The sequence below is a fragment of the Microcaecilia unicolor genome, chromosome 1 (assembly GCF_901765095.1).
Source record: "Microcaecilia unicolor chromosome 1, aMicUni1.1, whole genome shotgun sequence".
Classification (NCBI taxonomy): Eukaryota; Metazoa; Chordata; class Amphibia; order Gymnophiona; family Siphonopidae; genus Microcaecilia; species Microcaecilia unicolor.
In genome coordinates this window covers 668,558,693-668,586,209 of record NC_044031.1, presented here as the reverse complement: position 1 = coordinate 668,586,209, position 27,517 = coordinate 668,558,693, and the positions used below count along the sequence as shown (strand labels likewise).

At 39.6% G+C, this 27,517-nt stretch overlaps 1 protein-coding gene across 6 annotated transcripts in view; it reads left to right on the top strand.

Moving 5' to 3' along the window:
• CD276 (CD276 molecule) overlaps positions 1–27,517 on the top strand; it is a 234,831-nt gene that overhangs the window by 144,315 nt on the left and 62,999 nt on the right. For all 6 annotated transcript variants that reach the window (XR_003939989.1, XM_030187135.1, XM_030187125.1 and 3 more), the window contains exon 5: positions 15,826–15,963. Coding sequence is in view for 5 of the 6 variants with exons in the window: in XM_030187135.1 (XP_030042995.1) it covers positions 15,826–15,963 (138 nt within the window). In the remaining variant the exon portion in view is untranslated. The remainder of the gene's footprint in view (positions 1–15,825; positions 15,964–27,517) is intronic.

Below are 27,517 nucleotides of genomic sequence, written 5' to 3'. Positions count from 1 at the left end.
ATGATGTTTTGATCATATTATAAGCTTCACTGCTGAGTGTTGGACGATTTTAGATGAAGAATATCCTGTTTGAGATCCATAAAGAAGGGAATTGCAGTAATCTAATGGGGTCATCACAGATGAGTGGATTAAAATATGAAGAGCTGGCTTATCAAAGAGGTGATGTACAGAGTAGATCTGTAGTCTGGAAAAGGATGTTCTAATAGTTTTACTAAGCTGTGCCTGGAAGCTCATAATACAAAAAGAACTTCTAGGATTTTCATAGAGGTAACAAGGGTTATGGGCACCCCTGCTGACATAATGGGGGGCTGTCAAAGTGGGGTGTTCCCTATGGCCAAAGGTCATACTTTGAGGCTTAGACATGTTTAACTTAAGTTGGGTTTGGAGCCAATCCACACCACTAGACAAGTTCTTATTAAAGGCTGCAATTACATCCAGATCGTCATTGTTAATACTAACCAGAATTTGGATGTGATCAGCATAGACAAATGACCAGGCAACTGAGTAAATGTAAGAAGTGGGAATAGAAAGATATTAAGAGGGTCGGAGCCAAGAGAGATTCTTGAGGAATGCCAGAGGGGGGAGTGTGTAGGATCTAGATGTTGTATTATGAACCAAGTTGATTCTGTCAGTGAGGTAAGAGTGGAACCATTCCAAAGGGGTACCTCTCTAATATATCTCTAATCCCTATTTTATAGAGTCTATTCAAAAGCAGAAATGGTCCACAAAATCAAATACTGATGTTTGGTCCAGTGAAATAAGAATAGGGATTCTGCCTTGGTCAAGAGCTTGATAGATGGAAGTTGACATCCAAGAGGGCTGTCTCAGTACTATGAAATTTTCTGAATTCATTTTGATTGGGGTGGAGTGAATTGGTTTTCTCCAAGTGAGCTTCCAGCTAATACAAGACTTAAGCATTTTATAATTTTGGTAACAAAAAGGGCCTGTGCAATTGGACAATCATTGGAACAAGTAGCCAGGTCTCCTTTAGGATCTTTGGGGAAATATAGAAACCTGTTTCCACTGAGTGAGAAATAGACCCTTTGTGAGGCTCTGAACTATCATCGAATGAAGATATGGGAGACGTTTTAATTGAAACTGGCAAATAAAGTGGAGGGTCTGAGGGGGCAGTAGTGGTTCTAACAGAATGTAGAGCCTTCAATATTGTCAGAGCAGTAGGGAGGTCAAATGCACTCGGAACATACAGAGGGATACGAAATAGAAGCCAGTGAGAAAGCTGAGGATGGATGAGGACTGGGTGTGGTGGAATATGATATAGATTCCTTTTCTATGAATGGGGGTTTGAACTGTTTTGTTTTATTTTTAAAATTTTTTTAAATGTAATTTACATCACTTGCTATCCCGCACAAACCAAAATGTTCTTGGTGGCTTAAAATAACATACATTATTAAATCATACAAAAAATTAAAAATACAAACATATTAAAAATATACTCAAAATAGGTTTATGTTGTAAACATTGACTGTAACATAGCAGGTTGGGTTCAGCAAACAGAAATTTGTGTATGTTGTACATGTTATTAATGTAATTGCAGTTCCAATAAAAATGATTTAAACATAGAGTATATATGATAGGTTACAGATTATTAGTAACAGGTTAGCAATCATTCAAATTGGCTATGTTACACTGGCCATCCGCCAGTCCTTAGGTGTAATGCCAATTTTTGAAAACAACCCGTGGGTAATCCAGGAAACTTTTAGACCTGTGAGTTTAATGCTATGCCAGGCAAAATGGTTGAAGCTATAAATCTGCAAATAACTAACCATATAACTAGACATGGCTTAGTGGGAATGAGTCGGAATAGGTTCAGCAAAAGCGGGAATGAGTCGGCATAGGTTCAGCAAAAGCAACTCTTGATTTACCAATTTTAGATTTTGTGTTGTCTTAAACAAATGGGTAAGTGTGATCCAGTTGCTTTAGTGTATTTGGATTTTCAAAAGACGTTTGACAAAGTCCCTCATGAAAGATCCCTTAGGAAGATAGTTGTGGGATAGTAGGCAATACCCTTTTGTGGATTGCATACTGGCTAAAGGTCAGGAAACAGAGTGTAGGACTGGTCAATAATCCATATAGAAAATGGTCGGTAGTGGAATGCCTATATTGGGTCTGAATCAAGACCTGTGCTTTTTAACAAATTCATAAGTGATCTGGAGATAGCGATGTGAAAAAGTTCCTCCTCCCCTTCCTGATTTCCCCTATTATTGCATATATATGAAGTTAAGAGGGAATAGGCTTAGGAGTAATCTAAGAGAGTATTATTTCACAGAAAGGGTAGTGGAGGCATTGAGTGGCCTCCCGGTGGAGGTTGTGGAGTCGAGGACTGTGTCAGAATTTAAAAAGGCATGGGATAAGCATGTGGGATCGCTTAGGAAAAGGAAGAGTTAGGGGTTACAGAGGATGGGATGGGCCATATGGCCTTTATCTGCCATCATGTTTCTATGTTTCTGTATGTCAGTGTCTAGTTTCTGATCTGTTAAACAAAATGTAATATGAGTTTACTATTAGACAAAGAGAATCTTTGTCAATGCTTTGCATCTAACTTGCCAACGCGTATGTTGCTGCTTATTTTCTTCATTCAGATCTTTTTTTTCCATTCTTTGAAGGATATGTTTTTGACTCTAATAGCCTCTTTCACTTCACCTTTTAACTATGCTGGCTGCCATTTAGCAGCCTAGTGGTTAGTGCAGCGGACTTTGCTGGGGAACTGGGATCAATTTCCACTGCAGCTCCTTGTGACTCTGGGCAAGTCACTTAACCCTCCAAAGCCCTGGGTACAAATAAGTACCTGTATATAATATGTAAACCACTTTGAATGTAGTTGCAAAAAACCACAGGCATTATATCAAGTACCATTCCCTCCATTCTTTCCACCTTTGTAAATACATGGAACATGTCAGGTCTGGATTTCCAAGATGATATTTTTAAACAGCATCCATTCCTGAATTAAAGTCCCTAAGCTTTTTGCTTCTTCTTATTTCTTATTTATTTATTTAGATTTTGCTGACACCTTTTTCAGTAGTAGCTCAAGGTGAGTTACATTCAGGTGCATTGGATATTTCTCTGTTCCAGGAGGGCTCACATTCTAAGTTTGTACCTGAGGCAGTGGAGGGTTAAGTGACTTGCCCAAGATCACAAGGATTTGAAAGGATTTGAACCAGCCACCTCTGGATTGCAAGACCAATGCTCTTAGCAGTAGGCCACTCCTCCACTCCACTTCTTAACCATTTTCCTCATTTTATCATAGCTGCCCTTTCAAAAATTAAATGTTGCCACAGTAGATTTCCTTAGTGACTTCAGTCCAGATATCAGCCCAAATTTCACCATGTTATGATCACTATTTCCCAGTGGACCCAACACCTTTACTTTTTATACTATGCCCTGCATTCCACTAAGGACGAGATCTAAAATAGCTTGTGGACCAGTTGCTGCAAGAAGCAGTCATGTATTACCTCTAGGAATTTTATATCCCTAGCGCTCCCTGATGTAACACTTTTTTCAGTCCATATTGGGGTAATTGAATTTACCCTAAATCTCCATTACCCCACTTGTAATGGCCTTAAATATAAATCCACTTTTGTTTCATCTTTTCCCTTCATTAGTACCCAATTATGGAATGACGTGCCAAAAGCTGTCAAAACCATCTCAGCTTCAGGAAATTACTTAAGACCAGCCTACTCCGGAAGGCCTACCCCAAGGATTCAACATAAAACCTAAAGTTCTTCAAAATAGCACATTCATGGACCATTTTGGACTTGCTTGCCTTTACCCTTTTTCCCCTCTTACCCTGTTCCTTCTATCCTATCCGATTACCACAATTTTATTGTGTTTGTATAACCACTGGACTGGCGATAGCCTTTTCAGTACATTGTAAGCCACTTTGAGCCTGCAAATGTGGGGTATAAATGTGATAAATAAATAAAATCTTGCAATACCCTATTCTGCTAGAGTTCTTCGCTCAATTAGTGATCACTGTTTAGTTCTTCCCAGCCTCAAATTTGCTCACTTAGAATCCACCAGGCACAGCGCCTCCTTTTTTTCTCCCCCCCCCCCCCCCCCCCACTCCAATGTTTGGAATATACTTTCCCTCCATAGTGACCCCTCCCTGAAATCCTTTAACGTTAAGATCTGGCTTTTCAAGCAAGCTTTTGGGGACTGATGGCTCCCTTGGGATTCCCTGTGATAGTTGTGACCACTACATTTTATCTCTGTCTTAAACTGTTCTGCTCCTCTATCCTCTCTTTATTAGAATGAATGCGCACCTTTCCTGTCATTAATGGAGTTCTTTTTTATCTCTAAAATTTTAGATTGTACGCTGCTCTGCTTTGCCATTGCAGTTAGAGTGGCATATCAAGTTTTAATTAACTATAAACCTTCCCCTTCTGTGATCAGAGTTGAATGTCCATATTTTGGGCCCTCCCTAGTCCTTCCCAGTCCATTCCCCCTTACCATATGAATGTACTGCAATGTTAGATATCTGTAACTTGCCTTTGTAAAATTGGGATTTGTATGTCCATGCACTATGGATGTCTAAATGCCCGTTTCAAGTCCAAAACAAGAATAGAGCTTCTAAAATAACCACCACAGTGTCACTGCTATGTACCTGCCTTCCCTGAGTTCCCTTTTTACCCTGTGATCATCTAATGGGCCAGTTGACTCCCTCACAAGCTTCCATTTACTACTACTACTACTACTACTTAACATTTCTAGAGCGCTACTAGGGTTACGCAGCGCTGTACAAATTAACGAATAAGGATGGTCCCTGCTCAGAAGAGCTTACAATCTAAAGGACGAAATGTCAAGTTGGGGTATATGAGATTTCCTGAGAAGAGATGTAGTGATTAGGTGCCGAAGGCGACATTGAAGAGGTGGGCTTTGAGCAATGATTTGAAGATGAGTAGGGAGGGGGCCCGGCGTATGGGCTCGGGGAGTTTGTTCCAAGCACGGGGAGAGGCGAGGCAGAAGGGGCGAAGCCTAGAGTTGGCGGTGGTGGAGAAGGGTACTGAAAGGAGGGATTTGTCTTGAGAGCGGAGGTTACGGGTAGGGACGTAAGGGGAGATGAGGGTAGAGAGGTAAGGAGGGGCTGCAGATCGAGTGCATTTGTAGGTGAGAAGGAGAAGCTTGAACATTTAGCTGTGGGCTGCTCCTAGTCATGACATTCATTTCCTTAGCATCTCCCAGCTTAACATATTAACAAGTAGGTTTTTGAGACCCTCCTCTGCTTCAGAACTTTCAATTTCTTTCCATTTAAATGGTCTCTTAAAGGTATTAAATACTTGGGGGTTACTTTGACAGCGAAATCTGAGGATTTGTACATGGAAAATTTTGTCCCTAAATTACAAGAACTACTTCAGGAATTAGACAGATTGCAGGGGGGGGGGGGGGGGGACTTCGAATGTCATGGATGGGTAGAATAGCGGCGGTGAAGATGACCCTACTTTCTATGCTGCTCTACTTGTTTATGGCTGTGCCGGTTGCAATCCCACAAACTTTTTTCCACACACTTAATAAGAAGATGTTTACTTTTATTTGGCGTAAGAGACCTCCCCGGGTGAATCGCAGGATCTTATATCAACTTCGGAAAAATGGGGACATGGGGGTGCCCAATTTTGGGTTATACTATAAAGCAGCTCTGTTTCAAATGCTAGCTATGTGCCTGAGAGGGACAACTAAATTGTGGACTCATGCTGCACAATGGGGTTTGAAGGGGTACCTATATGGGCGGCACCATGGTTGCTCTTGCCAGTGTTGAGGGGCCTATTGTCGGGGTTGACTGGTCAGATGAGGGTGGCTTTGGGTGAATGGGCAAGATGTAGGAATGCCTGATTCCCGGGACGTAAATATCACTTGACCACACCCATTGTGTATGCGACGGATTTTACTCCTACAGGGTAGAAGGAGTATATGGGCGATGGTCAGCTGCATCCCTGCGTTTGTTGGGGCAGATATGGGAAGAGGGGAAGTGTCACTCATTTAAAACCCTACAGGATGAGTTTGGCTTATCAGACACGGATAGATTTCACTATATGCAGATCAGGGACTTTGTGTATAGGAAAGCAAAAAAGGAACTTTCCCTACCTGTAACGGAATTAGAGTTGGCTATGAGGAATGGAGAAGGGAAAGGGGGTATCTCAAGGATCTATTGAGCATTATTGCTTAAGTCCCGCCCTTTAGATCACTGCGTTCATAAGTGGGAGGCCTTACTAGCAGTTAATTACGACCAGGCCAGATGGGGAAAGATCTATAAAAGTTTGCTGGCCGGGGGGGGCGTGTCAAGATGGCGCCATGAGCGGTTACGTTTGAAGTGTGCTCCGGTCCACAATTGCTAAACTTGATATTTTTCTTGCCTCTATCACATTATACCGCATATGAAAAGTAAGGGAACGATTCGGAGGGCTCCCCTACCTTCTGGAACGTCCACGCCGGTAAATGTGGGTCTGGAGCGCTTCTTCCCCGCTCTTTCCCGACGAGGTGAGGAGTCCATAGCGGGAGGAACCGGTGAAGCGGTCTCCCCGCTGGAAATTGAAACATCTCTCTCCCCACCAATCTCTACGACGCCTCCTTGCCCTGCAACTGCTGCGATTCGAACGGGGTTTCCTGTGTAGCCCAGAGGGGGCGATTCCGAGGAGCCTAGAGGGGAGCTCGAATCTGAGAGAATATCTGCGATTGCCAGAGAGACGGAGGTGAGCCTGGGCAAGATCTGGCTGAAGCTTGTAGAAATGGACAAAATACTGAAACAATCTTCTGAAGAGGTAAAGATTTTGAATGCAAATATGCAGGAGGTGAAGAACTCCCATGAGTTGGTGAAACAAGACTTTTCTCTGAAAATTGAGGCCTTGCAGAGAGAGTCCAAACAAACTGAAGAATTTAAAATGGCTGTGATAAAGGATAATATGGCTATAAGAAGGAGGATAGAGCAAGTGGAGAACTATAATAGGAGATTAAATCTCTGTATATTGAATTTCCCTAGATTACTGGGAGTTTCCCCGAATGACATGCTTTGCAGGTACTTAAAAGAAAATTTGAAGTTTCCCCAAGAAGTGTTTCCACCGTTGAATAAAATTTACTATACATCATCTACAATGAAAAAAATAGACTCAGAGAAGTCAATAGATCTACAAAATGTCACAGCCATTTTGGAACAATCAATTGAAGAAGTAACTGAAAGACGGACGTTGATTGCTTCATTTGTATTTCAGCAGGACTTAAATGCAATAATGCGTCTTTACTTTAAATCAACTGATCGTTTGTTTGCTGGTCAGAAAACTTGGCTTTACCTGGATGTGACTAAGAGGCATATTTTCAAAGCACTTTGGGAGGCTAAGTTCCATAGGTTTCTATGGAACTTTGAGAGGCTAAGTGCTTTGAAAATAAGCCTCTAAGTCCACCCAAGAAAGACGAAAAAAATTTCTCTCTGAGACCAAAAGGTTTGGAATTGGGGGCTTCGTTCTTCCTGGCTTACCCTTGCAAATGTATTATTAGACTAAATCAGATAAAATATGTGTATTATTTGCCCAATCAGCTTCAGACCTTCCTAGACAGTAAACAATCTGTAGAGTAGAATAAAGAAGTAAGGAATGACGGAACCATAATTAAGGCTGTAATGATATATGTATATTGTAGGAAGCCATGTTATGTTTGTTAAAAGAAGAGAATTTTCTTTTGATTTCCTGATTTGTAAATCTTATCACTTAATGGCTGTATTACACTTTGCAGTATTATAATATCTGTATAAGTATTAAAACCTAATAAAAATTATAATAAGAAAAAAAGTTTGCTGACCTTCTCGGTGGCCACTCCACTGGTGGAAAATGGATATAAGATGTTATATCAATGGTATATGACCCCGAGCAGGTTAGCACAAATTTTTAAATCTGGTGAGACGCAGTGTTGGCGTAAATGTGGGGCAACAGATGATTTCTGGCATATATGGTGGGATTGTCCTGTGATTCAACAGTTTTGAAGTAGTCTACAGGCCCATTTGCAGGAAGGCTTGGGGGCCGCGATCACGCTTAGTCCGGGCTTATGCCTGCTAAATATCTCATCACAGGTGTGCTGTGGCTCACAACACTCTCTTTTGGCCCATATTGTTACAGCAGCCAGGACCTTAATTGCAAGACTGTGGAAACAAACAATGGTTCCGACCGTGGATCAGGTCCTGGCCAAGGTGGACTACTGCTGCTTAATGGATAAACTTACTGCTTTAAGGAGGGGTGGTATGGTACGGTTTGTTAAAACCTGGTCTACATATATGGGGTGGCGGGGGGCTAGCAGTGTGACCTATGGTTAATGGGGATTCCATGTTTTGGGACACGGTTTATTTCTTCTGAGATACTCTGTGGGGAGGGGAGGGAGGGAAAGGGGCTATTGCATAGCTCTGATGGGGTTTCTAAGGATGTGATGGTAATGTTGTTTATCTGATATGAAAATGTTAATAAACACAATTTAAAAAAAAAAAAAAAGAACTTTCAATTTCCAGTGATTCTGCTGGAAAACCATTAACATTTATAACCATTAGATTCTGTATTTGCCAAAACCTATTCCATGCTTCTCAACAGGAAGCAATGTGTGTTCACTTGTATGCTCTGTAGGGGCAATTGCTTTACTTGCTGCTGGTTTCCTGTTCCAACTCCTTCTCCACCCTGCACTACCTCTGCTTTATTTTGCTCCTCTGTAGAGGTGGGAACATATAACCGGTCTTTCATTTGAAACTGCAGTTATTGGTACTCCTCTCTTAAATTTCTCTGTATTGTTTGACTGGTGGACTACAGGGGATCAGAAACCATCCTCTCCCTATTTCTCCACTAATGCTGTTGTTGGCCATAGATCTCTGAGGAAAGTCAACAAGTACTCTTTTACTTCACCTTTTCCATGCCTGCCTTTTCCAAGTGATTCAGTTTGAAAATGCTCTATTTGCCTGTGCCTCTATACCTTGAATGTCTGAAATCTTCGAGTTCCTTTTTAGTGAATATACAGTCTCTCTGGCTCTGGACCACAGTGCCTGCGATATTTGACACGATACCACATAGATGAATAATAAATAAACTGAGTGACCTCGGTATGGGCCCTAAAGTAAGTGACTGGGTTAGGAACTGGTTGAGTGGAAGGCAACAAAGAGTAGTGGTAAATGGAGCTCCTTCTAAGGAAAAGGATGTCACCAGTGGTGTGCTGTAAGGTTCTGTTCTTGGGCCAGTGATATTGTTGAAGGGCTATCCAGTAAGGTTCACCTTTTTGCGGATAATACCAAAATCTGCAATAGGGTAGACACCCCTGATGATGTGGATAATATGTGGAAAGACTTAGCGAAGCTAAGAGGAACAGTCTGGAATTTGGCAGCTAAGATTTAATGCCAAAAAATACAAGTTCATGCATTTTGGCTGCAAAAACCTGACTGAACAGCACAGTTTAGGGGGTGAAGAACTTTTGTGCACGAAAGAGGAGTAGGACTTGGGTGGAATTATATGTGATGATCTTTCATGGTGGCCAAACAGGTAGAAAAGGCGACAGCGAAACCTAGAAGGATGCTTTGGTGCATAGGGAGAAGAATAGCCAGTAGGAAAAAGGAGGTAGTGATGCCCCTGTATAAGACTCTGGTGAGACCTCATTTAGAATAGTGTGTACATTTCTGGAGACTGTACCTTCAAAAAGATTTAACAGGATGGAGTTGGTCCACAGGGCTGCTACTAAAATGGTCAGTAGTCTTCATCATAAAGTGGGTAGGGACAGGCTTAAAGATCTCAATATATATTCTTAGAATAAAGTTGGGAGAAGGGAGATATAATAAAGACATTTAAATACCTGTGTGGCATATATGCACAGGAGGTGAGTCTTTCAATTTAAAGGAAGTTCTGGAATGAGGGGGCATAGAATGAAGGTGAAAGGGGATAGATTTAGAAGTAACCTGAGGAAATACTACTTCATGGCATTCCATAGCACCAAGTTATAGAATGAGGGGGATTATGTCCAATCCTTTGTTCTGGAAGGTGTAGTCTTGGAGTGATCATAATTATCAGTCTCAGCAAGATAAAGAACTGCTTTGTCTCTTCTGATATATTGATTTTTGAGGTGAGAGATGGGAGAAGAGCAAAGCTGAGGTGACAGCTATTTGTGGACATATTACTGAGGCAGAATGAAGAATCACCATGCATTGAACAGTATGCCATCACAGATATTCTGAAGTTGAACTTTGATAATAATTTACATGGGTGGTTGTCAATTACATGACAGTATAAGTAAGCTGTTTGATAACCAAAAGTAGTTTATTCATCAATAGTAACTTTACCTTTAACTCCTAATGTGTTAGCTGATCATTTTTGCAACCAGGCTGCATAGAGAGGCATGACCAGCAGAGGAAAGAAGATGTTGATGCCCCTGTACAAATCATTGGTATGGTCCCTCTTGGAGTATTGTGTTCAGTTTTGGAGACCATATCTTGCTAAGGTTGTAAAAAGACTTGAATCGGTTCAGAGGACTGTGACAAAAATGGTATAGCGCTTTTCCAAGAGATGTACGAGAAAAGACTGGAAGACCTGAATATATGTATACCATAGAAGAATAGGGAAGATATTATACAGATATTTAAATACTTGAAATGTATTAATATGGAAATAAATCTTTTCCAGAGAAGGAGAAACGGTAAAACCAGAGGACATGAATTGAGGTTGCGGAGTGGCAGACTTGAGAGTAATGCCAGGAAATTCTTTTTTATGGAGATGGTGGTTGATGCCTGGAATACTCTCCCGAGGGAGGTGATGGAGACAAAAACGGTGACGTAATTCAGAAAGGTATGGGATGAACACAGAGGATCCCTAATTAGAAAATGGATGGTATAAAATACAAACGTAAATGACCGCATATGTATTGATGGCAAGTGGTGCTTAGATGGAGACTCCAGCAGTGAAGAATTAAGGCCAGTGCTGGGCAGATGTCTATGGGCTGTATCCCATAAATGGCAAAACAGTTTTGGATGGGTTGGAGAAGGCTTTGACGGCAGTGGTTGAAACATGAGGACGGTTCTGGGTGGACTTCTACGGTTTATGTTCCAGAAATGACAAAGGCAGACCAGGATCAAGTATTTTTATACCATATTCATTGTTCATTTAAGCACGAATTGATAACGTGAGACTGTTGGGCAGATTGGATGGATCTGCTGTCATCTACGATGCTGTGTTAGGTGCATGCTGTTTGTGGTTCTTATCAGGAGCAGAGTGGTGCTGCTAAAGTTCAGTTTGTGGATATACATGTGAAGAGGAAAGTGGAACAAACGATGCATTTGAGAATAATGACCAGAGGTGAGTATTTGGTCATTTTAGAACCCCTATATTGGAATTTAAACAAATTTTTGTACCAATACATATTACGTTTTACCTTCATGACCTTTTCTAACTATCATATTGAGACTATTTGGAGTTGGACATTTTAAATCCTGCTTTTATCTTCAAATAAGGGTTCAAGTTAATTTATAATCTAAACTACAGCATAGGAATTTTGCTCACTAATACAACAAATTTCCTAACTACTCAAATGAATTTAAAACAATAAAAAAAGCTTCCTAATATATAAAATTTCCTAACTACCAGGCCAGTGGTTCAGATAATACATTCAGCTTCTACACTACTATTCAGATTTCAAACAAGTAACATAGCACTGGACCGAGCCAGTTACAAAGTGGCATAATAAACCACTGTTCACCCAGTTTTTAACCAATTTATGAAATTTCATAAAATTCCTTTCTGGCCTAATGGTCTTTGGAAGTTTATTCCAACAATAAGGGGTCTTTCAATGTATTTCTCCTAGTCAAGGATAATTTACATTGTCACATATTCAAATACATTAATTATTTCTCAGCTCAAGTTGGCTTACAATGTAGTTGTGCCAATGGCAATGGAGGGTGAAGTGACTTGGCCAAGATCACAAAAGAGCGTCAATGGAAGAAATGGGATTTAAACTCTGGCTTTCCAAATTCACTTAGCTAACTGTTGGTCCCATGGTAATTTAAGATTTCCAAGGCTTCAAGAAGCATCCCCTATAACCTGTACCAAGCAATTGTGACATAGGTTTGCATCCTTGCATTATATATAATTGTAGAGCAATTTCTAATTGTCAGTGCTAGTTAAACATGTGGAGAAACTTGTTTTTATCCTACTGAGGGACTTTGGAATAGATTTAGGGAAGGTCATGGCACCAAAACAGTTTTAGTGACCGTGACAGGCTAAGTGCAAAGGTAGGATAAGAGTGACACAATGTTGGTATTATTGAATTTGCCTACTACCTCGGATACAGATTGCCCATCTTTTGCAGAGAGGTCAGTTGGCCTCGGGTGGGTAGTGGAATGGTTTAGTTCTTTTTTTTGTTTTGTAAGGAATAGTTTACTCTGCACAGAGCAGTGTTTGACCTGTGGTGTCCCCACAGGTGTCAGTAGTTTTTCTAGTATTTAATTGATATATTAGATCCTTAGTTGATGTGATTTCTGCACATAAATGCTAATTGTCATTTTTGTGCTGACAACAACCAGCTTTTAGTACCTGTTGAAGACAGATATGAAAATCGATTGCAGTATTTGGCTAAGTGTTTGGATTTCATCTCCCTGTGGTCGAAAATGAATTTGACTTATGCTTCATCCATCAAAAACTGAAATGTTGTGGTTGATCCAGATAGGCATTTTGATAGCATTATCCTCAGTTGAATGGTGCCATATTTCAGTCAAATCCTGTCGTATGTGATCTTGGTATTCACTTAATTGAATAAGGAAAGTTGGCCGTCTGACTTTTTAATGAGAATATCTTTCCTGTATTTGTATAAGGTCAAACAATTTCAAAGTTATTGTCATTGGCAGTCCTGCGTAACATGATTAAAGCCCTGGTTATCAGTAAGACTGATGATTAATTCCCTGTTTTGGGGTCGTCCAAAATGTATGATGTAAAGTTTGCAACATACAGCAGCTAAGGTACTTGTCAGTGCTAAATCCAGTGACCATGTAACTACACTGCCAAATGAAGGTATGGTCAGATTGTTGCTTTTTTGACCATTAACTTGCTATGTTCCAGGGCAAACTTCTTGTTCATCTCAATAGTGTGTTGAAGTTTTCATAGGTTACTTTAGCAATGTTGTCTCTATGAGAAATTCTGCTTTCAGTTGTGCATGAGCCTTATGGAACAAGCTTCAATCTGTCAGAACAGAATCTGTCAATTTTAAACATCGAAAGCCTGGATGTTTCTCCAGCCTTTCCCTTTCGTTGCAGGTATGTTGATCCTGAAAGGGCTGGTGATTTTTATGATTTACATCATGCCTTTTCAGTAGTTATTTAAGGCAATGGTTCCTAAACCTGATCCTGGAAGCACCCCAGCCAGTCAGGGTTTCAGGATATCCACAATGAATATTCATGAGAGAGATTTGCATGCACTTCCTCCACTGCATTCAGATCTCTCATGAATATTCATTGTAGTTATCCTGAAAACCTGACTGGCTAGGATGCTTCCAGGATCAGGTTTGGGAACCACTGGTTTAAGGGATGTTGTATTTGGTCACTTTATGGTATTTTTCTCTTCCTGGAGGTTTTATAATTTAATTTTGTACTTGAGGCAATGGAGGGTTAAGTAAATTGCTCAAAGTCATAAGGAAAATCAGAGGAATTTGAACCTTGTCTTTCAGCCCACTGCCCTAACCATCAGGTTATTTCTCCACTCATTTTTTTGGTGGGTTTCCCCCAAATTCTATATAGTGTGACTTAAGTTGCACGCACAACCTCGGGCATATTCTGGATTTTTGCACCCAACGTAATTAGTTAACAAGCCAATCCGGGCCAATAATTGCCATTTAAAAACAATTATTGACACAAATTGGTATTAGAATTTATGTGCAGAACTGTCAGCATATTCTGTAACGTGATTCACGTAAATTCATAGTTGAAAAGGGTACATGCCCATGGGCATGAAATGGGCAGGTCATGGGCATTTCAAAAATGTATGCATTGTTACACCCAGACATATTTTTTGTTTCAGTGCCAATTGTTTTAGGTATGATATATAGAATCTATTTCTTTGTCTAGTTTTGCGTTAATTGATATATTAACTTTTTATTTATACTTTTTTAACACTGCTTTTATGATGTGTTATTATTGGTATTTATTGTAAACTGCTGAGATTTTTTTATATTAGCTAAAAATGATCTGCACTATTCTTTGCTAGCTTCATAGAAATGCCCTTCAGATCTTAGTACACTCCTTGGTTATGAATAATCTTGGCTATTGCAATGCATATTCCAAGGCCCCCAGGACAGCAGACATCAGGTGCCTACAGCTTATTCAAAACATGGAAATCAAATTCTATAGGATCAAAGAAATCTGATCATGTGATGCCACTGTTCAAAGAGGCCATTTATTTCACACCAGTCCTAGATAATAACAATTTCCCTTTTACTCAATATCTTCTTGTTTGTTTGAAAAAACTTTAACCCGCCTCAGTGGTGCTTAATTGTCCAACATTAGTTTTTGGCAATTAGAGAGAGCACTCAACTCTTCATCGGCTTTATCTTATCTTTACATAAATCAAACACACTTATCTTTTAGCATTTTCAATGTGGGGATTCAAACCGCCCGACATGCATGTTTCGCCATCTGGCTGTGTCAAGGACTTCCCCTACAATAAAATGACCAATAAACATCATAACCACGGAGTGAAAAGATCATAATTATACTTCCCCCCACCGTAGCAAAATCAAGCAATATTTACCTTTATGCCGTATTAATGCCAGCCTGACCACATTATTTAAACAACATCAAGATGGCAACGGCGTCTTACACATACCCCTTTAAAGAATTTGTCATCATGACGTACCCAGAAGTTCAAAGACCTATTGGACAGAACCAGAACCTACTACTGGAGGCTTTTAAATTAAAGAGCCCCACTCCAATTCAGCATTCAAACCCTTTGGACTAACTGTATCAAGCCAATAGATGTACCATTGTTCACGGTAATTTCAATTTTTTTTCACACAACCCCCCTCACTGCCCCGCTGTATCTGTTCTAATACTCGCCATCGGATATCCTCTACCTTATGATTTATGTACTGCTCAAAGAGGAGCATTGGCCACCTCTCTCTCGTAGTTACTTCTAAAATCCTAATTCTTATTCACAAAATTCATTACTCTGGCCTTCCATTCAACACTTCTTGCTCATGATTTCCTCATTTAGGCAAATTTGGCTATTCACAGTACCATTTTTAATGTTTCTAGCCCCATACTTTGGAATGTCCTTCCACTGTTGTTACAAGTAGAGAGAGAATTTTATAAGCTTGAAACAGGGCTAAAATCTTACCTATTTCAAGATGTATTAGAATACTAAACACACCTGTTCTATTTGTAACCCTATTAGACAGGTCTACCAGCTAAGAGACTGACCCAGGAATACTGGTGGCCAAATCTGGAACAGTCTGTTTCTACCCCTTTCTTGTGCCCTGTTATTTGTAATTTACCCATCTACTCATATCTCTGTCTGCTATAATCTATTATATCTGAGTATGTAGTCATACTCAGGCCACTTAGGCAGCTGTGTACTTGGCGGTATATCAGATGCAAAAATGAGTAAATCTAATGAAATTTATTTAAGGGGAGTATATTTGGGAATGGTGATATATAAATTCTGTATCAAGTTGAACTGTAGTATTCTGAGAAATAGAGAAGCTTGCAAGGTTAGTGACTGAGCCATTCTGATTACTCAGTCACCATCATTGCAAGCGTCCATGGGAGCGATGTTCTATAGCTTGCTGAAGCCTATAATAACTCTAATGGTGATACTGTCTTCCTTCTAGGTCAGCCCCTTGCCTTCCCTGTTGTGGCTTTGTGGGTGATAGTTGCACTTTCTGTTTGCGTTCTGGTGCTCCTAGGGGCTTTGGCGTATATCTGCCGAAAGAAGAGTCGCCAAGCTCGTGAGGAGGAAGAGAATACAGGTATGGAAATAAAATAACGCATATATAGTCAATCATTTGTTAGAATACTATGTACCTAGGCTGTGGAGTCAAGAGTCGGAAGCAGTTTTGGGTGGAGTTGATAAAAAGTACCAACTCCGACTCCAGCTTCAAAATAAAAACTTAAAAATTATAATACATGGAAATTTGTCATGTGTATTTATGTGTGTGTATATATATGTATATGTCTGTGTGTGTGTGTATATATATATATATATATATATATATATGACAATAATATAATATCTTTATTATATTTACTGGTAGTTTAGATGAAAACAAAAAATTTAAAGCCCTAATATCAGTAGGAGTCGGAGTTGAAAGTTTGGTGTTCTGACTCCGCAGACCTGCTATTTACTATACATGTGTATATTGAAACTGGAGAATTAAAAAGTTGCATGGATGTTTGGCATACCTTAATGAAGTTACTTTTCTCCTGCGGTCTACTTCATGTCATATCATACATAGTGTGACAGATGGTGAAAGGAACATGAAAGGGACATCAAATATAGTGTCTCTTCTAGCTAAAAGATGTTTGTAGCTTTTCTGTTTGCTGATTATGTACAGTTATATTTAATGACATCAGGAGTTTTGCATATGGAGACCTATTTGTTAACATACAAGTAAAAAAACAAAAGAAAAATGCTTTTGTGCAAGGTTTTCCCTCATAAAAATTTACCAGAGGATTTACTAATCTTCATTACTATGGGTTAGTGAATCCTGCAAGTAAATCGATTTTTGCATTGCCCATTGCCATATCCTGGCATATTTCCATATATATTTCCAGCTGCAGCAGTGCAAAGATAGCATGAAAGAAGAGCAGGTTCTTGGGGTGAATGTATCTGATGGTCTGAATGTAGCCAAGCAAGATGTCTTCAAAAACTGTATAGATGGGGAGAGAAATGGCCAGTGGGGAATAAAAAGGTGATGAGGTTGTGGTGTCCAGTTCTTTAAAGCGAGTATTAGTAGTGGTTGGTCAAGAGACAGGATTTGATGTACAATGTACATTGTTATCTTTTGCTACATTTGAAAGCTAGAGTGTTTAGAAAACATCCGATTGAAGACTCCTGAAGCAGGCCTTTGTGGCTGAAACACGACTCGTGTCGTCACTGGATGTTTGAATAAATGTTCTGCACAATTTGAACATTGTCAAGCTTTTCATAAGTTTTGGTGATATTTCAATATATAAGATATTAATTAATCCAGCATTGATAGAATCACAGATTGGACCAGCACTCTAAAATGATCCTGGTGAAAATTTGAATGAACAAATTGTAATTGCTTCAGTTTAAAGAAGGACTTTTTAACAGCTAAGTTAACTTGTGGTTCAAAAGTTAATGACGAATCTAAAAGAACACAGAGGGCCCTGTTTAGTAAGATGCGCTAGTGTTTTTAGCGCGCAATGACATTAGAAACGCCCATATATTCCTTTGGGTGTCTCTAGCAATAGTGCGTGCTAAAATTGCTAGCACAGCTTAGTAAACAGGGCCCTAAATCTCTTAGAAACATTTATTTTATATTTAATACCATCTAATAGTTGAATAAGCTCTAGAATAACATCCATCTTCATACTAAACCAAAGAAACTTTTTCTCCTTAATTAACTTTAACCTATAGTTCGCTGACCAACAGTGAATTTGTTCCATTATGTTCAATACTGTGTCCACAAAATAATGAAAATCTGTTTACTACTACTATTAAACATTTCTATAGCGCTACTAGACTTACGCAGCGCTGTACAAATTAACATGAAAATCTGTATATACATGAATTAACAGAAAAATGCAAATGAAAAGATACGTTCACCTGATAATTGGGTTAAACATAATATGCTTATATAGATGTTGTATAATAAAGGGGAAATTGGTGAACCCTGAGGAACACCACATGGTGGCACTCAAGGTTCAGAGAAAACCCTATCCTTCCTCACCATATAACGTCTATATTTCAAAATACTGTTCCAGTTACCCCAGCCTCTGATAATTTGCATAACAAGTTGAAAGGAAGCTATGAATGAAAGGGTTAAAGGACGAAGATGAAAAGGGATAGACTCAGTAGTAATCTAAGGAAATATTTCTTTATGATGGATGCATGAAATAGTTTCCTGGTTGAGGTAGTAGAAGTGAGAGCAGTATTTCAGGAAAGCAGAAGATAAGCATAGAGGATCTGTAATGGAGAGGAAGGGGTTTTCGAGTTTAGTAGTTGGCGTGGATGTGCAGACTGAATAGACCATATGATCTTCTGATGCCATCATTTGTCATTAACACTGATGTTACTGGTAGTAAATCTAGTCCTTACAGATCTCTCTGTAGCTCAGATATTGAATGAGCCCCCTCTTATCAATTACTTCTTACTGGAGAAATGCATCCTTCTCCAAAAAGTAGATAGAAATAGCTTGTTATTGAAGCAGATCTTTTTTAAATGAATTTATTTTTATTACAAATGCCAAACTGCTCTCCGATTATGTCCTTGAACTTTATAGGCAAAACCATTTTTCAAATCAATATCAATAATGAATTTAAGCTAATGCCAGAAAAGTTGTGCTAAAGCAATGCAATATCTTTTATTACTACTTTGTCTGTTTTAAACAAGATTGGAAAGGTGTACTGCAAGAAGTGCACGATTGATTGCTTGGGATTTATGAAGATGCTCTTTATGTTAAGCACTAACTTCCAAAATATGTTTGTGTCCTTTTCCAAATTATGAGCATTGGCTAGTTTTGAATGTTAATCAAACTACAGCCTGTTGGATTACTGGGAATAATAAAGCATGTCCCACTTTACAACCTACATTGTTAGGAAAGCTGATTACCCCTGTGACCAGCTTTAGATACTTAGGGGTTGTGATTGACTATGCTCTGTCTTTTGGTGAGCAAATTTCTGCTCTTGAGAAGAAGACAATTCTTTGTGCTGAGGCAGCTGCATTCCATTAGGGGTTACTTTGATGAGACACCTTTGCTGACCTTGGTTAGTGCTCTGGTGATTACTAGATTGTACTATGGCAATATACTATATCTAGGTCTTACTAGTAGCCAAGTGAAGAGGTTGCAGACGTTGCAGAATGTTACCATTAGGCTATTAGGAAATTCTTGTTTGTAAGATGCATGTTACCTGTATGTATAGTAAATATCATTGGCTACCTGTTTCCTATAGATGCAAGTTTGAAGCACTTTGCTTAGCACATAAAGCTCTGTGGAAGCAGAGACCATTATATTTGAGTAGATGGACTGTTTTATACATGCCTGCAAGGTCTCTTCCGGTCCATAAGTTGTTGGTACCTTCTCTGGCAAGTTCGCATTGGGTGGTCATTTAGGAGAGGTGTGGACTGAAGGAGAGAGAGAGAGCTCTTAGAACTTGGGATTAAATGAACAAGGACAGTTTTAAAACTTGAACTTTGTACCACAGAATTAACAGATAGACTCTAGCAGGCACTGCAGGATCTAGTTTAGTCTTTCCGCCCACCCCTAGACAACTCTTCATTTATAGTCAGTTATTGTAATTAGGGTAACAAGTAAGGAGTGCTCTTAAGAGTTTTAAATGAATTTCATTACCATATAAGAAGGAAACACTAAATAAATCATACACTATACTATATAAACTAAAATACATTTTTATATTAGGCTAATATCCTTAATATTGTAGCAAGTCTTAAATTATTGAAAAACTCAAAAATACTAAGATGGAGTCAGCAGTCCAGCAGCAAGAGGGGTGCTGCCAGTCGTTTGCATTGAGTGTCACATGTATGATCATCTCCCAGTTGGTGAGATGTCATATGTGTGTGCCCGCTCTCTTGAGGCTAGAGTATCAGACTTGGTGGAGCTGAGGGAGACAGGTACATAGAGGAGACCTACAGGGATGTTGTAGAGAAGTCCCACCTCCAGTCTAGTAACCCCTGTGCTACCTTGGAGGAGAGAGGTTTCCTAGAAGGAGAGCATCACCCTGGTGAAGTAAGAAGTACTCCTGTGGCCAAGACCTACCCACCAGGGGATGTACTATCCTCTCGCACCTAGGATATGTCTTCAAGTGCTACCCAGGAGGGAAGGGTTAGGACAGCTGTTGTAGTTGGTGATTCGATCATTAGGCATATAGATAGCTGGGTGGCTGGTGGACGTGAGGATCGCCTGGTGACTTGCCTGCCTGGTGCGAAGGTGGCGAACCTCACGCGTCACCTAGATAGGATTTTAGATAGTACTGGGGAGGAGCCAGCTGTCTTGGTACATGTGGGTACCAATGACATAGGAAAACGTGGGAGAGAGGTTCTGGAAGCCAAATTTAGGCTCTTAGGTAGAAAGCTCAAATCCAGGTCGTCTAGGGTAGCATTTTCTCAACGCAGTCCATAGTGCTCAGCCATACTGACAGCCCTCTCAGCTAGGCTGAGCTATCTGGCGCTCACATTTAGTGCTCATTTTCCCTGTTATTCTACGTTCAGTAGCATTTCCTCAGCGCATGTCCACTGAGTCGGTTTCTGCTTCCTTCTCTGAGGCCATAAGTACACAATGTGTAATTAAACTCTGGAATTCGTTGCCAGAGAATTTGGTAAAGGCGGTTAGCTTAGCGGAGTTTAAAAAAGGTTTGGACGGCTTCCTAAAGGAAAAGTCCATAGACCGTTATTAAGTGGACTGGGGGAAACTCCACTATTTCTGGGATAAGCAGTATAAAATGTTTTGTACTTTTTTGGGATCTTGCCAGGTATTTGTGACCTGGATTGGCCACTGTTGGAAACAGATTGCTGGGCTTGATGGACCTTTGGTTTGTCCCAGTATGGCAATACTTATGTACTTATGTAGAAGGAAATACATTTAAAATGGAAGCTTTAGGGCAAAGAGGAAAAGAGAGACTGAAAAATATATGTTAAAAAAGAAGGTAACAGAAAACAACTTCCCTCATCATTGCTGACATGCTGCATCACTGTGGGACGCTTATTTTCTTTTGAGTTCCATATTGAAAAGTAATAAATCATGTGATCTATATATAGCTATCACACACAAAGCAGCATTTTAGACAGGAATTTAGATATCCAAGTCAGGCTGTCTGAAGTTCCACTAGTATCTTAGAAAAGGATCTGCTGACAGTGTGTTCCAAAATACAAGGTGAAATAGACATTCATGTGCTGGTGTCATACACCATGAACATCCATTTTAGAAAGCTAGACATCTAAAATACTAACATGGCAACACAGGAACAGAATCGTCTGTGTGGCAGCATATTAACGTCTGTATTAGGAAATAGCGACAGATGTTTGTGCTTGAAAATAACGGTTTTGTCAGCCATTTTAGAACGTAGACATCTTCCTGATGAAGCTGTCATAGAGCCTAGTATCCTTGCCAAGTTCACTTTTTTTGGCTGGGGGGGGCACCAACTACTGGGGCAGTGGTTCCCAGTCCTAGTCCTGGGGGCACCTCAGCCAGTCATGTTTTCAGGATACCCACAATGAATATTTATGAGAGAGATTTTGCATGCAGTGGAGGCTGGTGATTACCCAGGACAGGTTTGAGAACCACTGCCTTAGAGCAGGTGTAACTTTGTGTGGCTTTCAAGGAGGTTATCTTATGAAGACACATTGGTACATGTGCAGCATATGTACCTATGTTCATTTCCTGTCTGTGCCTTGTTGTAAAATTGCCGCTTTTGGTTATAGGCTGTTCTGAAAAGGGGAAGAGGCTTACTGTATTTTAATACTAATAATGCTGTGAGCCCTTGGGCATTAACTGGAAAAGCAGGTTAACATTTTAAAAAATCAAAATGTGTTTACCTTGGAGGCAAGAGTGCTTTAATATTTGGGCTTACATATTCAGTAGTTGTCACGAAACACCCAGCCACCTGCTTGGAGTTACCCCATGGCCACTTAGAAGGGTCTAAGTGGCCACAGCTCAGGTCCACCTGCACCTGCCACTTGTGCTCTACACTAGTCCCTCCTCTCACCAACTGGGTTACAACCATCTCTGGGTGAGTCTCCTGCTCTCAAATTATGCCCAGTGATTTCTAGGTTACTGGGGCCACACTCCTAGTGGTCCCACAGTTCCCAGAAAGCACTCAGACCCAACACAGAAACCACCAGGATTCTTTATCAGTCCAGACAGCAGTGTCAACAAACTAAGCAGGTTTATTGGCACACTGGAACAATGAACAAAAAAATGTGCACTCAGCAAACAATAATAAGTAACTGAATTAAGGATCAATTATAACTCTAAATATCTATTTACTGTCTAAACAGTACCTGGGAAGGTCAGGTTATATAACTGTTCACAGAGCCTCAGCAAAGAGATCCTCCCAGGCTAAGACTGAAGCAACAACTGCTGGGTAATTTCAAACTCCAGGCCAATCAGAGCCGAGTCATCAGGTTTTAAATGTATATTTCTTGCTTCCTGCTTGTGTTAAAGAAAAATAAATTCAATTCACTATAAAGCTTTACAGCAATTAAAACACCACCTGCTGGCCAAATAGGAGAAATACACTTCAGAACATAGTGCAAGAAAATATCTAATAGATTTTACAGGCTTAAAACACACTTTCTTCACAGTAGTAATTTAATTTATAGACACAAGACTTGATTCCAGTTCTGATGGTTTTATTTGCATCCCTATGCACTCTGGTTCATACTATACCCCTGTGTGAAGTGCATCCGGAGCAAAACCAGAAAATCAGGGCCTGTTACAAGAGGTTGTAGGACTCAGGGAGGGGGGAGCAGCATATCTTATCTCAGTCTCACCTGTAGGAGGATAATGAAATCATAAGGAATCATACAAAAATCTGTAAATTCTTTGCCTTAGACATCCTTTATGTATTTAGAAACCTCTCATGTTTCAAGGACATAAAGCTGCCTCTCCCTGTTCACAAATTCTTTCTGCTTTTGTCATAACCTTGAACTGGCACGCTCTGGTAAATATTAGAATTGGATGCACACACTAAGCTAGACTCCCCACTATGCTGTAATAGTTTGAGCTCGGTGGAGCTGCTTTCCAGGCAGAGCAGATACTGCTCGTGGGATGTTGACAGCTATTGATGGGGCGGGGCAAGATGAGACCTTCCAGTAATTCATGCAGAACGATGTCTTCCTCCCAGTAGAACTACATATTTGCCAGACAGCTACTCTGCAAAGAAGCAGTAGTGGGAACTGTTAGACCATGGGGTTGTCTGGAAAGAAGATTCCTGGAGTTAGAAACACGCTCAAAAACGGCTCCCTATGCTAGGATATTACGAGATGAGGAATTTTAAGCAAATAGAATCATCAGAAGAGTAATAATGCCACAAGTCAGGAGGGGTTTGAAACTACAATTTATGTACCCATCTCTATACTTCAGGTGATATACCATGAGAGGAGTGAAATTATTTAGTGGTTGGGGTACCCAAACTACAGCTGTCGCTTGAGTTCCATTCCTGGTTCTGCTTCTGATTCTGTGGCAGGCTGTACAACTCACTTCCCCTTGCTCTGCCTGTCCAGGCTTAACTGAAAATTGTCAGCTGGCATGTGTTCCCTTTTAGTATCTCTATGTTTATATAGTAAACATAGCAAATGATGGTCCATTCAGTCTGCGTAACAATTTATTACCTATAAACTGCTGAGGGCAGAGATGATACAGACAAAGTAGACACTGAAAGTCCAAACAGTTTCTTTATTCGTACAGACCTGACGTGGCCACATTTCGCCAATAAGGCTGCATCAGGGGTGGTAATGTAAAACAGGTAACAGAGATAAAAGGTATCACAAAATAATAAAAAGTGTTAACATAAAAATGACAGTAAGTGAACTGTAAGATATACATAAAGCATAAATTAAAATAAAACAAACTAGTACGATTGAAAGGCACCTAGTTTAGGCAAAAAGAAAACGCTTTTAATCTAATCTGTGACAGGGCTGAAGTTAGCTATGACAATACATCTCTCAGTCAGTGCAAAAGCTTTTACTCCAGCACTGCTTTTGCACTGACTGAGAGGTGTATTGTCATAGCTAACTTCAGCCCTGTCACAGATTAGATTAAAAGCGTTTTCTTTTTGCCTAAACTAGGTGCCTTTCAATCCTCCAGGTCATCTTGGATGATCAGTTTTGCTATCCGTGCTAAGCCTTTTTTGTCCCTGGTTAGGTATGTTTGTCTGTTTTGAATTTTATTATTTGCTCAGTGAGCCCTGTATATTACCCCTTTTTTGATCTGTATGCAGTTTTTAAGAATTAATTAAAGATTTTTGTTTTGTGTATGTGTTATAGTTGACTTACTGTCATTTTTATGTTAATACTTTTTATCATTTTGTGATATCTTTTATCTCTTTTTTAGCTGTTTTATGTTACTACCCCTAATGCAGCCTTATTGGCGAAATGTGTCCACGTCGGGTCTGTACGAATAAAGAAACTGTTTGGACTTTCAGTGTCTGCTGTCTCTTCTGTTGTTTCAAGACACTCGGTGCCTTTTTGCTATTCCAACTGCTGAGGGCAAACATTCTGGATCAATGGAATATTAGTGTATTAAATACAAAATATTAAAATATATATATAATTTAATGCTCCAGTTACAGGATGGTGATTGTCATTGCTGAAGTGTTGTTGTTGTTGTAGTAGTAGTAGTACTTCATTGGTTCTTGATTGGACAGTTTCTCCACAGAAAAGAGAATATAAAGTGAAACTTGCCGCACAGATAGAACCTCACAGTATCTACTGTTTCAGGTACATCAGAAGCAGAAAACTGCGAAGGAATCCGTGGGACCTTTAGATCATGAAGGACAAAAGGGACAGTCAGTGAGGGGAGGACAAGGCCATAGTGGAGAAACTGATGAATTCTTTGCTTCACTCTTTATGGAAGAAGATGTAAGAGATATGTAGGAGCAAAACAAGTACTGTATGTGTTCCTATGTAACAAAAATATATGGGATTATAATACATGGCACATCCAGCATTAGCAGCCTGATCTTAAGATGTAGACTCCAGAGTTATTCCATCTTTGTTGCTAAAGCCTGTTATTTGCTGAATCTGCGACCTTGCATACAGATGAAAACTGCTGACAAGGGTCCCAATGTACTAGAATAACAAGATTTGTTATCAGCATCAACATGATGGCCAGAATAGCCAAGGACTCATGGAGTCTCCTATGCAGCTGTAGAGACGCTGTGGCTAGCAAATTGCACATGTTTATGAAACCCCAGCTTCTTGTCAAGGTGACCCCCATCAATGTGGAAAAAAAGAAACAATAGATTTTTTTTTTTACAAAACTTAATTTATTCACTAGTGAAATAATAAATGCATAAATAAATGCCCGACATGGCCATGTTTTGCCCTCTCAAAAGGCTGTGTCAGGGGCTTGAAACAGAACTGTCAAGCATACAAAAACATATTAGAATAAACGATAGTCAAAAGATATTAAAAAATTAGAATACCGACCATATGTAAAAACACAAATAATTATTAATCATCCATATATGTGCTATGCCTTAAATAAAAATATCTTAAACAATACATACCCCAGTGGTGGTGACAGAACACTTCACCTACTGGTTTTAAACTACTGAAAACAAAATAGGAAAAATAGTAAATTACACACTAAATAATATTGTGATAGTGCTATGATAGGGGCATTCTATATTAATCCTCTCAAAGTAGCCCGTGGGATAGAGGAGAAAATATAGTTATCAAAATAAATAGCACTTCTTTTCACATATATCTGATAAAAGATGGGGGTCTCTAGAGTTAAGGCACATATCTTCCTCAAAGTGGAAGTCAAATAAAGCCTTATTACAACAACATACTAGTGTATCAAATACTTAGAGCCCTGTTTACTAAGACAAGCTAGCATATATTCCTATGGGTGTGTCTAGCATTAGCACATACTAAAAATACTAGCGCACCTACAGTGTAGCTTAGTAAACAGGGTCCTTAATGTTCCATTTACTGATAGCTCTAGCACAACCCACAAAAGTAGAAGAGCGAAGTAAATAATTCTAACAAACACATTTCCAAAACTACATACTTCTCAAAAACAGCAGCAGCAACAGTGGTGAATCTGAATTGCTTACTTATTAAAAGATCCTCAAAGAGTTAAAACTTAATATGTAAAGATTTTCAAGTGGTTTAACTTGATTATACTCATAGCACTATTGGAAATGTGTTTGGTGAAACATGCTATAGATATCAGCAGTTGGAATATGTAATGTTCCAATTGCTGATATCTATAGCACGTTTCACCACACACATTTCTAATAGTGCTATGAGTATAATCATACACACATACCTCTCTCCTCGGCAGCAGCAATGGTGGTGAATCTAACAGAGGAAATCTACAGCTGGCTTTAAAGAGTTCTCAAGGGGTTAAAGGTCATGAAACTTAGTTTAACCCCCCCCCCCCCCCATAAAACCAAAAAGAAAACCTCTCTTAAAAGCTTCATATCAGAGATTTGACTCCTCTGTGCTGCCAAAAGTCCTAAATCAAATACAAATACCCCAATCACCTAAATAAAATATAAAATGTATAATAAACATGAAAAGCAAAGTAACTTATGTGAAATAAAAACATTACCAGAGAGCTTATACAAAAGCCATATAAAACCTCAAAATAAGATAGCAGATATTAAAATATACTAATCTGTGTAACTTGTAGAGTAAAATCCATAAATAAGATTAAAACACATTTACAGGGTACTCATGGCACATGGAGAATTACAGAAATACTGATAAATCCATTTCTTGATTCAGTCCTTTTGGTGCAACAGTCTGAAATCTGGATATAAATCTCTGCTCAGTTCTTAATAGAAGTTTGTATCCCCTCCTTTCCAAGAAACTTTCAGGCATATCAGTACAAAGAATTTGAAATTCTCAAAAAAAAAATGACCAGCAGAGAAATGCTCTGGCTAGCAAGTTGCACATTGTTTATGAAATCCCAGCTTCTTGTCAAAGTGACCCCATTAATGTGGAGCCAGTGAGACAATGTTGTGGCCGCTGAAGTTATAACAGTGGGGATAACAGTGTTAAGTGTGCATCACTCCCAAGGCCGAATGCACATTATTAGCACAGCAGCAGCCCATGATTTCTTTATTAAAAGGTGTTTTTATCTGAGGCAAAATGCTGCTGTGGTGACATTCCATCCGAGGAGTGGACCTGCCCTGTACCTTTATATAAGTGATGTGGGTTCAGTGTGTCTCTCTTACTTAGGAGTCTAGTTAAGAATGTATGTGTGTTTACTCTTAGCTTTTTCTATGAAGACTTCCCATGTCTTTATTCTTGCCTTCTTTGCACATTGTTTGCTGCTATTGTAAATAAATAAGCACTCTATTTTATAATGCTTAGTTGTGGAGTTAGTTTTTTCTATTATTTAGGGTGTAGTGAGCTTGGATCTAAGGATAAGAGGGAACACATTTGTTTCTGACACCAATCACTAAGGGGCCCTTTTACAAAGGCGTGCTGAAAAATGGCTTGCAGTAGTGTAGGCGCGCTCCGAAAATGGATGCGCGGTAAATTGAAAATTTGCCGTGCGTCCATATTGGGTGTGAGACCTTATCGCCAGCCACTGACCTAGCGGTAAAGACTCGCGCAGTAACCGGGCGGTAATGATCTAAATG